At 47.6% G+C, this 13523-nt stretch overlaps 1 protein-coding gene across 1 annotated transcript in view; it reads left to right on the forward strand.

The window, feature by feature from the left end:
- The first annotated feature begins 1032 nt into the window (after positions 1 to 1032).
- Positions 1033 to 13523, forward strand: part of ABCA4 (ATP binding cassette subfamily A member 4) — a 137311-nt gene continuing 124820 nt past the window's right edge. The window contains exons 1-5 of the mRNA XM_061183907.1: positions 1033 to 1210; positions 1928 to 2043; positions 9108 to 9201; positions 10606 to 10747; positions 13192 to 13331. Coding sequence (XP_061039890.1) covers positions 1033 to 1210; positions 1928 to 2043; positions 9108 to 9201; positions 10606 to 10747; positions 13192 to 13331 — 670 coding nt within the window. The remainder of the gene's footprint in view (positions 1211 to 1927; positions 2044 to 9107; positions 9202 to 10605; positions 10748 to 13191; positions 13332 to 13523) is intronic.

The following is a 13523-nucleotide window of genomic DNA, read 5'->3' on the forward strand; positions in this document are numbered from 1 at the left end:
CCTCAAAGTCAATATATCAAATCCGAGCCCATCTTCTCTCCCGCTTCTTCCTAATCCCCTGGCCCCTTCTCTGGCATTCTCCTCTCAGTTATGGGCGCCACCACCTCACTATCCAGCCAGCCAAGCCCTAAACCCCAGTCATTCTAACTGACTTCTCCCTCCTCTTCATCACCCACTTCCGATAAGCCACCAGCCTGCTGTGTCTCCAGTCCCTCCCCTCTTACTGCCTTTGCTCAGGCCTCTGCTCCCCACCCCACCCCCACTCCACTGCCAGAGTGAATTTACCACTCTTGGCAGCCACTGGATTAAAATCTGCAATAGCCTCCTGCATGATAAAACCCATATTCTGTAGCATGCAACAATGTCTTAGCGATTCTGCCCAGAGCCCGCTCCTGTTTGGGTGTGCCCTGCACCTGTGGGCCACTCAGAGATCACTTCATAGGTGCTCAGGAAATCTTAGTTGAGTCAATAATAATCATCAATTCATCAGTCTGGTCCCTGGCTCCCTTTCTAGCCTAGTCTTTCAGCATTCCTCCATCCATACCCTCCACTCCAGCCTGCTTTACTTCTTGGTGTTTCCCTGGGCAGGATAAGCTATTCCTGCCTCCCTATCTTTGCAGGGGGGTTAAATGACTTGTTTAGGAACCCAACGTTGTCATGTGTCACCCTGAGCAACGTATTTAACCCCATTAGACTTCAGGTTCCTTGCCTGTAAAACAGAGTAAATGCCTACCTCACAAAATTGTAGTAAGGATATAGAATGAGATAACATATGCAAAAGTGGTCTGTAAACCATAAAAATGCTATAAAATGTTATTTTGTAATTCATCAAAGCCTAGCTTTAATGCCACCACTTCCAAGAAGCCTTTTTGATATCCTAAGCAGAAACCATCCTCCTCCTCTTGGAAGCCCCACCATACATAGCCCGTATGCTCTCATGGATTCCATCACACTCCTTAACTTATCCAAGTTCATGTCTCATGTCTACAACCAGATCACAAACTCCATGAAGTCAGCATCCATTCCTACTCCATGGCTTTCCCTCCACCCTATCAAGGTCTCAAGGGTCTAGAGTCTTTCAAAGAGAATCAACTTCTAAGATTTGAAGAGGTGGAGACTAAAGTTCCTAGTGGTGAAGTAGCAGGAAGTCTTCTGTTTGCCATGCCCCTTGGGATCACGGATCCACCTCCAAATGACAAGTCCATCCACTGTGAGCTGGAATGACAGTAGCTGACCCACCCGCTGCCAGTCCTCAAGCCTGGACTGCGTTAGACATGGCTGGTCAGTCACAGGCCCTGTTCTGCTGAGCGTGGAGGGTTCCAGCAACTTTTCCAACACAGCTCCAGGTAGCCATGACTAGTTGATCAATTTCAGCCCAAGAGAGAAAAATCCTTTACCATCCACTAAGCTCAGAGATGCCTGCAAATAGCTGGCCTAAAGTCACTACAGAGCAAGATAAAGGGTTAAAAAAAGGGAGGGATGACCAGATCTGGCATGTGGGCTAGTTGGGCTTTAAAGTAGATGTCAATCCCTGGGTGCTGGCTCAGGGCAGGCTATTTCAGAGGACACGGCCCGCGCTATATTTATGCACAGAGATTTTGTCCCAAACTGAAAGGTCGAAGATTCCCAAAGGCATCCCCTTCAGGAAACCCAGAAACCCCTTTGATGGGGGAGGGAGCCTGAGGGTCTTGGTTTCCCACGAAATGGCCCCACCTCAGTTCACTTGGTGCTCAGCCACTCATGTCTTCCTAAAAAGGTGCCAACGGAGTGTCAGCCTGTTTTCCTCCACAAAGGGATTACGTGTAATTAAAAGGGATTATGCTCTGAAGGAAGAAACTAGCCTTTAATCAGCCAGAGAAGGACACAGCAGCCTGAGCTGGAGGTGCTCTGGGCGCCATGTATGCCTGTTGCTGCCTGTGAGCCCCAGCCATAGACAGAGGGCTAGGAGTGGTCTCCCGGTCTTCCGTGGTCAACAGCATGGGCTTTGCCAGACAGATCAAGCTTCTGCTCTGGAAGAACTGGACCCTGCGGAAAAGGCAAAAGGTAACAGGTGCAGCTTGTGGTCTCAAACTGAGGAGGTGTGGAGCAAATAGACAGTGGAGAGAGTGGGTGGGGTGGGAGTGGGTAAAGTGAGTAGCCAATGGGCTGGTTGCCATTTATCACTGAAGCAGCAGGTAACTGTCCGGCTCCTCTGTGAGCCTCTCTGACAAGTGTCCTTCACAGGAAGATGTGCTTCTCTGTCCTGAGGTAGCTGCCTTCCACCTACAGCCCAGCACAGCCATATGATAAAGTCTGCTTTTGCCTGCCCTGAGCAGGAACCCATTGCCTGCCCATCCCTCCCCTGCCCCTGGTTTTTAAACCTGCTCCTCTGTCCACATGCCCTTGTGCAGCCATCCTGTGCAGCAGGAAGAGCCCTAAGTCCTGAAGGTGAGGCTCAAAGGAAAACCATGCTCTCTAAGAGCTTTCCAATCCAATGATACTGTGTTTCATTGGTTCTACAAAGCACACTGGTTTTCCACATTTCTGAAATTGGACTGCAGCTCACAATCAAGTGACACGTTCTTTTCTTAGCGTGCAAAAAATAACAGTGCATCTAACAATTGATGGTGTCTTAGATTCAATGAGATATCTTATCAACAACCACAGACGTTTACTGAGACTTCCAGTGAGCACACATGGGACTGGGCTGGACCAGGGACTTAAAAGACACAGATCCTACTCACTTCGAGTCTGGCAGTGAGAACCCAAAATATGTTTTGAGACCAAGAGCAAGAAAAAGGAACATAGGCCAAATATCCCCTGAGAACAGGCAAGAGCCGCAGGAGATCAGAGGATCCCAGGGGTGTACATGTAAATCTGACTGGCCTTTGTAAATTTTTTCTAAGAAAGGGTAAAGAGTGAATATATAACTATAAAGAAATAATGCACATTGCTATGGCCCCAGGGGCATGGCAATGCCAGATGATTAAACGAGCCGAGAGAAGATGAAGGGGGGAGGATTGAGGGGTGGGCAGGGTTGAGATTAGAGGGAGCCAGACAAGGCAGGAGAGCTTGGAAGGAGACAGGGAGGAAGACGGGCTGTAGGGAAGAAGAGGACAGATCTGTTCCAAGCCTCGAATCAGAGTGGGTTTGTGTGGCAGGACAGGGTTTGTGTGGGCATTGGAAAGAAGGTTAGAGAGGGAAGGGAGCCAACAGGTGGAACATCTGAAGACCTATGATGAGTGTCTCAGTCAGGGTCCAGTCGGAGGGACTCTAATACAAGGAGGTGTTAGCTAGTACAAAGCTGGTAACTGAGGATGTAACAGAACTCCAGGGTGACATGGAGGTAGCAATTGCAGGATGCAGCTACCACCCCTAGAGCTGAGAGAACCAAAGGGAGAAAGCGGAATACAGAGGAGAGGAACACAGAGGAGATGTTAGCAGAGGTGGACCTCAGACCTGTGAGTAAGCGATGCAATGAGGCTGCTGCTGGGGTCTCTGAGCCCAGTCTTAGGCCCAGACCCAGGAGGCCCTCACAGTCTCTGTTTCCTTTTGCTGGTGTTGGTAGGTGGCCCCTGTTCAGGGACTCTGTCTTCTCCAGTGTGCTTCCTAGGGGAGCACATTGCCAGCCCCTCTGCAGCGAGATGGGGCCTTTCGGGCTGAGGACCTTGACTGCGGGAATCTCCCAGGAAGCACCTCGTTGGGGCTGACATTTGTATGATGACATCCTGATGGCCTGGAAATTGAGGTCTCTGTCTGGTGTGCCTCCAGCTAGCTTCCCCTCTGCTCCCACATTCCGGAAATTTCCAGGATGTCTGGGTATGATGGAGATATCCCCACAGCCCCTAAAAGCTCTGATAGGGATCTGTGGCACCTTCTGTAAACTTTTGAAGCTGTCTGTAAACTTTCTGGAAGCTTCTGCCTTCACAAAATGGTGACTCTAAGAAAGAAAAATACAACACACGCAGCCCATAACTCAGCTCCTAGGTTTTTAATTCCTCAGACTTTCATGGTTTTTGGTGTTTATTCTTGTGAGCAGAGCAGGAGCAAAAACCAGATACCAAATTTCCCCATTCCTCCTCTTTATCACTGAGAGCATAAATGAAAGTCTTCAGATCTCTGCTTTCCTCCCTCCCTTTTTTTCTTCCTCTGTTGACATTATTAAGTATTACTAAGTGCCTGGCATTGCACTAAGTATCACCTCATTTAACCCTCACCTCAGTTCCGTGAGAGAGCTACCACTATTATCCGCCATGGGTACGGATGAGGTCGTTGAGGCTTCAGATGTTAGTGACTGGTGGAGCTGGATCCAGGACTCCAGGACAGGCAGACGTGTCAGTTACCCCACACTGCCCCCATGTATAAAGCCCCGTCTAATAAGCTGGTCAGGAAGACCACAAAGATAGGGTGACTGTATAATTTATCATCCAATCCAGGGTAGTTTTAAAAGTGGAAGGAGGCACTATTAATAATAATAGTAATAATTAATAATTGCACCAGCACAATAAGTGTAAACTGATACTGGACCTGGCAAACTGGGCTGTATGGTCACCCTCTACGTCCTATATAGCCAGGTGAGTTAGACAGCCCCTGCCCTCATGGAATTCAGAGCCAGGTGGAAGCAGGTGTCTGTGCACAATTACTGAGCGGAAAACCATGTGCAACTGTGGAGTAGAAGGAAGCATGGGGTGGGGGATGAGGATGAGCTCTGGGAGCTCAGAAGAGAGATTGGGGTTGGCAGGAGTAAGAGAAGGCTCCACAAGGAGTTCATTCCGCAGAGCATGCATTTCCAGTGATAAGACCTCTCCCACTGGTGGGGACAAATACATGTGCGCCCACATTTTCGATGGGTCAGGCACTGTGTTGGGACGGTTTATAAAGACCATTAGATGTGTCTCTTGCCCCTTAGAGCCCACAGTCTAGGGCCTCTTGGTGTCATCTCCCTGGTCCCAGCTTCCATATCAGGTCAGGATACTTGGGGAAGCCTAAGGATTCATGAGAGTACGGGGCTAATCATGTCTTGGACCCCAGACCTGGACATCTGGTACCGCAGTGACCTTTGACTTGGGGCCCAGAATTAGGTGAGGAAAACCTGGCAGGTGTGGAGAAGCTGGGCAGCCAGCTCCAAGCCTTCCCAGGTCCTGGGTCATATTCATCCAGGTTAAGAACCCTGTTTGGGCTCCCGGTGCAGAAGGGAGAATCCTGCAGCTCATTTCAAAACTTGGCCACCCGCTTTCAAATTGAAAACAGAGTAGGAGGGAAGAAAACCTAACTGGCCAAGATTTAAAACAACAAGCACGACTCTGCCCTTCCCTGTGACCCCTCCTCCGCTAAGTAGGTTGAGTGGTAAAGAGAGGGGGAGGGGAGGGGAAAAAAAAAAGGGAACAAGGAAATACCAGTTTGGAAAAAAAAATTTCCACCGGCCCCTTCTGAGCTTCGGCTGGGCTTAATTAAAGTTACAGACATGTTTAAAGAGAAGGGGTGTGGGGAGTCAGAGCTGCTCTGAAAACATGTTTTTAATTACACTGTGGAATTTCTCCCTAGGGTATGCCTGTGCACAGTTGAGCATCAAGGACAAAGATGCCGCTCTGGGGCCGGGGTGCTGAGTCCACAATTCTGGGGGAGGGAGAAGAGGTTGTTGTGAGGACTTGACGGGCTAGAAGGGCTAGAAAAGAATTGCCGGTGGTCTTTGTGCAGGGAGTGAAGTGTGAAATGCAGCCCTTCCAAAACGCTCGCAGAGTTGGAGCAGTAACACCGACTTCTCAAAAAATGCTTTTCAAAGATTACCAACCACTACCTGTGCCAGTGGTTCTCAGCCCCGGCTGCACATTGGAACTACCTGAGAAGTGTTAAAAAACAAACAGAAGACACCGAGCTGATGTCCCACAGCCAGGCATCCTGGTGTAATTGATGTGGGGCATGGCCCAAACTCCCCACAGGATTCCTGCCTGCAGCTGCGTGAGAACCGCAGACCTAGGTCGACGAAGGTGATCATTGGAGAGGCAGGGACTATAGGCAGAAAACAGCAGCCCTAACTCAGCGATATGGTGAAGAGGAGCTCCTGCAAATCTGTACTAGTCCTAGCACTAGGCAAAGGATGAAGGAGGAAAGGAAGATTCTGATCTGGCCTCCTCCTGATGGGTGGACTTCCAAAGACCAGATACTTCAAAAATACAAGAGTGAGTGAGTGAGTGGGTGAGTAGATGAGAGAGGGTGTGACTCACATGGCAAAGAGGGATGAGATGCACTAGCTTAAGTTTGGGAATTTTATCCATGGGACAGGTAAGACAGGCTGGCTGACCCTCCCATGGTCCAAGGTCCTCTAACATATGGAGTAGGGGACAGTGTGTGGTTAGTTTTCTCAGGAAGCCCCGTGTTTCCAAACTGACAACTGAGCAGTTCTGACTCCAGAAAGGGAGAAAAGGAGGAAACATGAATGTGAGTGGAGGGCAGACCTAGGAGTTGCATATAATTTTAATTATAACTCCTTGCTCTTCAGACATTATAATGTGCTGTCACCTACAACCCTGTGACCCTTGTGAGAAGTGAGGGTCAATAATAAATGGCTCACGTTGATAGAATGTTACCATGTGCCAGACTCTGCTTTAGGTGTTTTACACAGTGAACTCATTTCATCCTCACAGCTGCTCTGAGAGGTAGGTCCTGATATCACCCCCATTTTACAGAAGAGACCCTGAGGCATGGAGAGGTAGAATGGGTTACCCAAGGTTGTACAGCTAATAGTGAAGTTGGCTAAGAACCCCTGGTATTGACACACTCTTAACCCTCAGTATAAGCTGTAGGACAAAATAGTCCCATTTCACAGATGAGAAAACTGAGACTTGGAGATTAAGCAAGCCCCAAAGTGACTCCTAACCTAGATCTTCCCATTCCCAAATCAACATCAATGTCTCATACACCAGACCATTCCCAGATAGACATTGCTATATGGAAGGTGGCTGACTTACTAGATAGGAAGCCAGTTTTGCAAGCAGTTGTCTTAAGGAAGAGTCAAATGTGTAGAATCTGGACTGGTTGTCTCATTTCCTTGGTGAGGACACCACGAATAAGTTTTGGTTTCATTGCTTGCATCTATCACTCACGTTGCTATCTTGTGGAACTTGCTCCCCGACCTTGCCCACTGACAGGGCGACCTGGGATGGAAGGCGTGAAGCCAGCATACATGTCCCTGGGGGAAGCAGTTTGTTAAGTCTGCAAACGGTTGTTTACCTAAGTCTCTAGTCACCTCCAGCTTTCCAGAGAAGCCTCCTAGACCAGTCTTGACAGAGACTCACTCATTCCACCGATATTTACTGGGCACTTATTATAAGCTTGGCCCTGTGTTGGGTGTAGTGACAAGAATAGATGTGGTCCCTGTCCTCAGGAAGCTTATAGCTAGTGAGGGGTCCACCTTCATGAAGGAGTAATGATTCTGAAGTACGATGAGTGATAAAACATGCAAGTGCGCTGCTGTGGGAACAGCTGTGCTGGCTAGTACCCAGCAAAGATGGATGAAGCTGTTAACAGTGAGATAGGGTCACCAGGAACAGTCTTTACCCTTCCTCCCTTGATTTGCATGACCTGAGGGGACTGCCAACATTTCTATGGCTATCAAGTATGCTTGGGGTAAGTCCTCTTAACACGGGATGGGACTTCTCCAGTACTGGTGTTTTGCCATTTTGGGGGAGAATATGTGCCTTAAGGAAAAATCTTTCTTCTTCCCGTAATGTTTGTGTGAGTTTTTCCTCTAAAACATCCTCCCTAGACGTATTTTGGATAAAAGATTTTGTAAAAAGTTACAACTGCATAATCATCACCTACCCTGAACATGTTTTGCTTTTTCTTCAATGTATTATCTTTTTTCCCTCTTCGACTTATGTTATGATTTGTAATAATTCAGTTGCCAGCAGACCTCACCAACAGAAAAGGAACAAAGATTTATTGAGCACCTGCTATGGTGTCCACTACTTTGCTGAGAGTTTAAGTACATTTCTTTGGAAGGAACAACAAAGGGTTAAATTTAAAACCATGTGAATAGCCCCTAGCAGATCTATATATACTTACATTTCTATTCTTAGCCATCTGCCTTAATTCTCCTTTAAATCTTATGAGTTTCCTTCCTAAGGTCTCTGGAATGGGGGTTGGGTAGAAGAACTATTACATTCCCCAATACATACCCCCCCACCCTCCCCCCAATAATCCCACACCTCCAACCATACCCTCATGTGCAATGCCTCAGGGTGTGGGCTGTAGCAACCAACTTGTTCTCCTTCTTTTGGAGCCAAGAGTCCTTAAACTCTAAATTGAACCTAAATTTAAATACCTACTTTCAATTGTATGTTGGTATCAGCAACCTCTTCCAGTGTTATAAAATCCCACGGCGGTATAAGTTTAAGCAACAAGAAATTGTTGAAGGAAAACGTTGGTATACCCAGATTTCTGGGTTTGACTTTGCTATGGATCACAGTATTTCACAGAGGCATTTGCACCTTCATTCATTCATTCATTCATTCAGTGACCATATATGCAAAGTCTAGCAGCACTAGAAGAAGACAGGGCCGGTGTGTGTGTGGGAGTGGGGGGAATGTGGAAGAGCGCTGAGCCGGGACACAGGAGGCTGGATTTTGGTTCCAATGCCGTCACTGCTGATGAGACACTGCACAGGTCACCTGCCCTTCGTGGGCCTCTGTTTCCTCATCTGCAGAAGGAGAGGTTACAAGGAGACCTTTACTACCTGCAGCATCAGCATTACCTGTGAGCTTGTTAGACATGTGAGATCTGATGGGGTCTTACAGAATCAGAATTTGCATTCATGTGCACAGCAACGTCCAAAAACATCGACGCGCATATCTTGATGACTTTTGACGAAAGTACTGTGCTAATGCAGTTTTCTAAAATAGAGGCAGAATGGAACCCAGAGGGAAACCAAGCCTTGTTAGTCTAATATATCAAAGTAGAGGCAGTATGGGAGATGGGATTTTAAAAAAGGAAGTCCTTTAGGTAAATATACCACAACCAAAGTCCTATTGCATAGACAGGCACTGAAATGAAGTATGTCTGCTTTGGGTATATTTCCTGTAATCTCTTAGCATCACTGGTCTTTCTCTCTTTTTGTTTTGTTTTCCCAGATTCGCTTTGTGGTGGAACTTGTGTGGCCTTTATCTTTATTTCTGGTCCTGATCTGGTTAAGGAATGTCAACCCACTCTACAGCCAACATGAATGTAAGCATAATGGGGGTGAGGGTAGGGGGAGCCTTGGCAGGCCTGGAGGTCCTATCCATTTGTTTAGAAAGGTTTTGGGGACTGGGGGTGCCAGGATCTGATCTGCTTATCATCATTTTATGCCTGCGATGCAGAAAACAGAGATTCATTGGCGTTATGCAAACTAACTTTTAAATCCTACACATTCTATGCAAATACTTACATGTGGTTACTGAAGAATTGTGTAATTATTTTTTATTTGGTTGTTTTTTTCCTATACCTAAACTCTTCCTGACTTTAAAGGGAGAAGATTATAGATGAGTTCTTTGAAATATTTTGGAGACAGTTCAGAGATATGTTAGACATGGTGCTAAAGAAAAATGAGAAGGGACAAAAAATAGTATATTAATAATATAGTATTTCTTGGACCCCAGAGGTGTCCTGGGACCGAAGGTGAGCCTGTAAGTGCCTCTTTTATACTATGCCCCTCAGAGAAAGCCTTCGTCTGGGTTCTGGCCAGGATGCCATCTTCTGGCTCTAGACAGCGGATGTGAGGGCCTCAGGAGTTATGCACAGCTGCTCAGTCCCCTATTCTTGCTCCTCAGCCTCTTGTTTTTAAGTTTCAGGCTGACTCAGCCTTCTGCGCATCAAACTCTTGCCTCTTTACCTCACCCCCCAAGGAGCCCGTAACCTGCGCCTGGGCCCCCTCTTGCATGCTTGGGGGTAGATGCTCAATACATAGTTGTGGAAGGAATAGATGGACCTCTTCTCCTCCTCAAGCATCAGCAACTCGCGGAGGCTTCTTGCACTAACATCTCTCTGCCTCTCCCCATCCCCCCACCAAAACGATGCGCTCCTCCTCTGTTCCCCCCTCACACTTCCGTCCATGTCTCTATTAGGACATTTGTCCATCTCTCCACTACACTGGGAGCTTGAGAGAAGAGACCCTGTCTCCAGCACCCTGCACAGGGCCTGACATATATTAGATGCTCCTGCTTTTTTTATTTAACAAATTTATTTATTTATTTTATTTTTAGCTGCGTTGGGTCTTCGTTGTGGTGTGCAGGCTTTTCATTGTGGTGCCTTCTCTTGTTGTGGAGCACGGGCTCTAGGCACACGGACTTCAGTAGTTGTGGCTCCCGGGCTCTGGAGCACAGGCTCAGTAGTTGCGGCACACGGGCTTAGTTGCTCCGCGGCATGTGGGATCTTCCCCGACCAGGGATTGAACCCGTGTCCCCTGCATTTGCAGGCGGATTCTTAACCAATGCGCCACCAGGGAAGTCCCGCCCCTGCTTCTTAAATGTTGGTGAATGAAGGAAAGCACCAGAAGGGCAGGGGTCCTTCCTGCAGAGGCTCTAGATCCTAGGGCCTGCATCCTACTTAGTGTCAATGACTAACTCCTTGTCTTCATTTCCTGTCTTAAAGGCCATTTTCCCAACAAGGCGATGCCCTCAGCCGGAATGTTGCCATGGCTCCAGGGAATTTTCTGCAATGTGAACAATCCTTGTTTTCAAAGTCCCACCCCGGGAGAATCTCCTGGAATTGTGTCAAACTATAACAACTCCATGTAAGTGTTGAGATTCCCACCATACCAGGAGGAAGCTGTGCACCCTTTATTCTCATCTTGCCCTGGAGTTCACGTGTGAGCACACAGAGCATGTGACGCTGAATGAGTGTTTCTGTGGCTTGCTGAAGCCTTAAACTCAAAGGAGCAGGGCATGTTTCCTCCCTGGAGCATTCTATCAGCTGTCAGGGCACTTGAGGAAAAGGCTTCAAACTAAGACCACAGAACACAATTTCTTGGTCCATATATCCCCAAGATGTGACTTGGAGTCTGATTTCAGCCCCCTGCTGAGATGGGTCCACTGCCTCCAGGTCATTCACCTGCTTGGGTGGAGTCACTGGATGAAAAAAACTCAGTTCCCCTTCTGTTTCCTTACATCGCTCTCCACACTGGATCAATTCTGAGAGATCTCTGTTCCTTTAAAAGCCTTCTTGGACATCTAAAGGCTAAGAAAAATGTCAGGGAACCTTTTGAGGGTGAATAAAATCAAGTTTACAAGGTGAAGTTTGCTTCTTGGAAGACAAAGACAATTTCCAAATCCTCTGTCATAAATGCCATCAGTTCCCTTGGTCGGTAAAATCTTAGTATACTGCTTGAGAGCAGAAGTTCTTAACCTGTGGGGCTGACGACCATTCCGAGAATCTGATGAAAACTGATGGCCCCTCTCCCAAGAAAGATGGACACACACACACACAAAACATTACACTGTGTATGTGATTTCAGGGGACTTGTGGACTCCAGGTTAATGACCTCTGGTCTGGGATCGAATTCAGGTCAAATTCCATACAAAAAGGGTCTATTTTTGGAATTCCCTCTCAGAGCAGGAGGTAGGGGGACTTGATGTAACATGTTCTATAGACAGAGGCTCAGGGATGAGGACAGGATTGTCCTTCAGCCACTGGGCTGACCTTGAGCTGCAGCTTGTGACGTTTCACCAACAAAGGCTTGTTGGGGAGTAGGCTTCACCTACTTGTATAAACATCAAGTCAGATGGAAACTGAGATATTTGGTTACTCCAGTTCTTTCCTTAGAGGAGATCTGGATATAATTCCTCCAGGACAAACCTGCATTTTGACTAAAATAAAAAGAACATTTGGTAATTCAGCTTAATACTCAGAGGTAGCCTTCCCCACTGGGAACAAACTGCGACTGCTTTTGCCCTACAGAGGCAGAGGTGAGTAGTTGTGACAGAGACTGCACGGTCCACAAGCCTATAATCTGTTTGCTAACCCCTGGATTATAGGAAGATGGAGGAGGGAACACAGAACACCCACCTTCCTGGGAAAGTCAGCAGATGGCATTTTAGCTGGGCTCCCATGGCTGCAAACACCACCTGGAAGCTTTAATTTACAATCTGTACTTTCAGCTTGAGCCTCCTTGAGGTGCCTGAGAAGAAACACCTGCCTAGAGATCCCATGGGTCACATGATGGGATCGGGGGAGACTTGAAGGCATTTCAGCGGAGGCTGTGTGGAGCTTTGGTGGGACTGGCACTGACAGTGTCTACAGATTGAGAGGTGGGAGCTGGGGAAGGGAGGGGGTCTCGGCCTCCAGCTGTACTCAGCATGTGAACAAGGAAATCTGGGTTTCATGTTTCACACACACATTATGAGTGAAACATTCATTTGCTTGCAAGGCACAGAAACACATAAACAAGTTTAAGCCTCAGAGGGAAAGATATGGTTTGGACACTAGACCTTCTTGAAAAGCCAGGAGCAGCAAGGCAGTTCTCAGGGAGTGGGAGAAGAACTGGAGAGCCGTCAGGAGCTGCTCCCTCCCGTCTGGGCCAACAAGGTCCGGCCTCTCTGCCTCCCTCTGGGCTTCTCCATTTGCCTCTCTCCATGGACCAGTATCCCCTGCTTCTCAATGCCTGGGCTGGCGCTAGTTGCCCAGTTCACGGCCCCTCAGCTTGGGCAATCAGAAGAGCATCCCTGAGTACCATTCAAATTCCTGGGAACAAATCTGCTTAGCCCAGCTTTATTCTCCTTGTCCATCAGCCTTGGTGGAGGTGTGTGTGTACATGCGTGCAGAGAGGACTTTGTGGGTTAAGCATGGCTGTTAGAACCTGCTCATATGAATGGCTGGAAGGGCAGGTCTCAGAGAAGTGGGTACTGGCTGGGAAGAGCCTCCAGTAATATCTCCTAATATCATCCTATTTAAGGGTTCTTGGGACAGGGCACACATAGAGAATGGGGTTGAGAGGTGACCCAGCCCTGGCAAAGTTGGAAGACTTTTGACAACAAATTTCTCACTGCCCATGTTATCTTATATGTATAAGGAAGTAAAAATATCTTTCTCCTTTGCCTTGGCAATATTGAGAGAATACATAATGTAATAGATAGGTCAAGCAGGTGGTACGTTAAAAAATTACACAAGGTATTATGATGATGATAATGATGTTGATGAAAATGACAGCTATGTCTTTATTGATGAGGCTCTTTCTTACAGCTTGGCAAGGGTGTATCAAGATTTTCAAGAACTCCTCATGGATGCACCAGAGAGCCAGCACCTTGGCCAGGTTTGGGCAGAACTCTGCACCTTGTCACAACTCATGAACACCCTCCGGATGCACCCCGAGAGGACTGCAGGTGAGGTGGGCTTCAGTGTTCTTACTATCACTTGCCTCTCACTTGCCTTCTCCATCAGAGAGACTGAAGATACAGGAAAGAGTTTGGAGATTTGGTTGGAAAAGATACCAGAGGATGCAGGAAGGTATGGGACCTAGAGGCAGCATGAGGCTTACCTTGGCGAGAACTCCTCTTCCTGCCAGGCTTGAAGGT

The sequence above is a fragment of the Eubalaena glacialis genome, chromosome 3 (genome assembly GCF_028564815.1).
Source record: "Eubalaena glacialis isolate mEubGla1 chromosome 3, mEubGla1.1.hap2.+ XY, whole genome shotgun sequence".
In the NCBI taxonomy this organism is placed as follows: Eukaryota; Metazoa; Chordata; class Mammalia; order Artiodactyla; family Balaenidae; genus Eubalaena; species Eubalaena glacialis.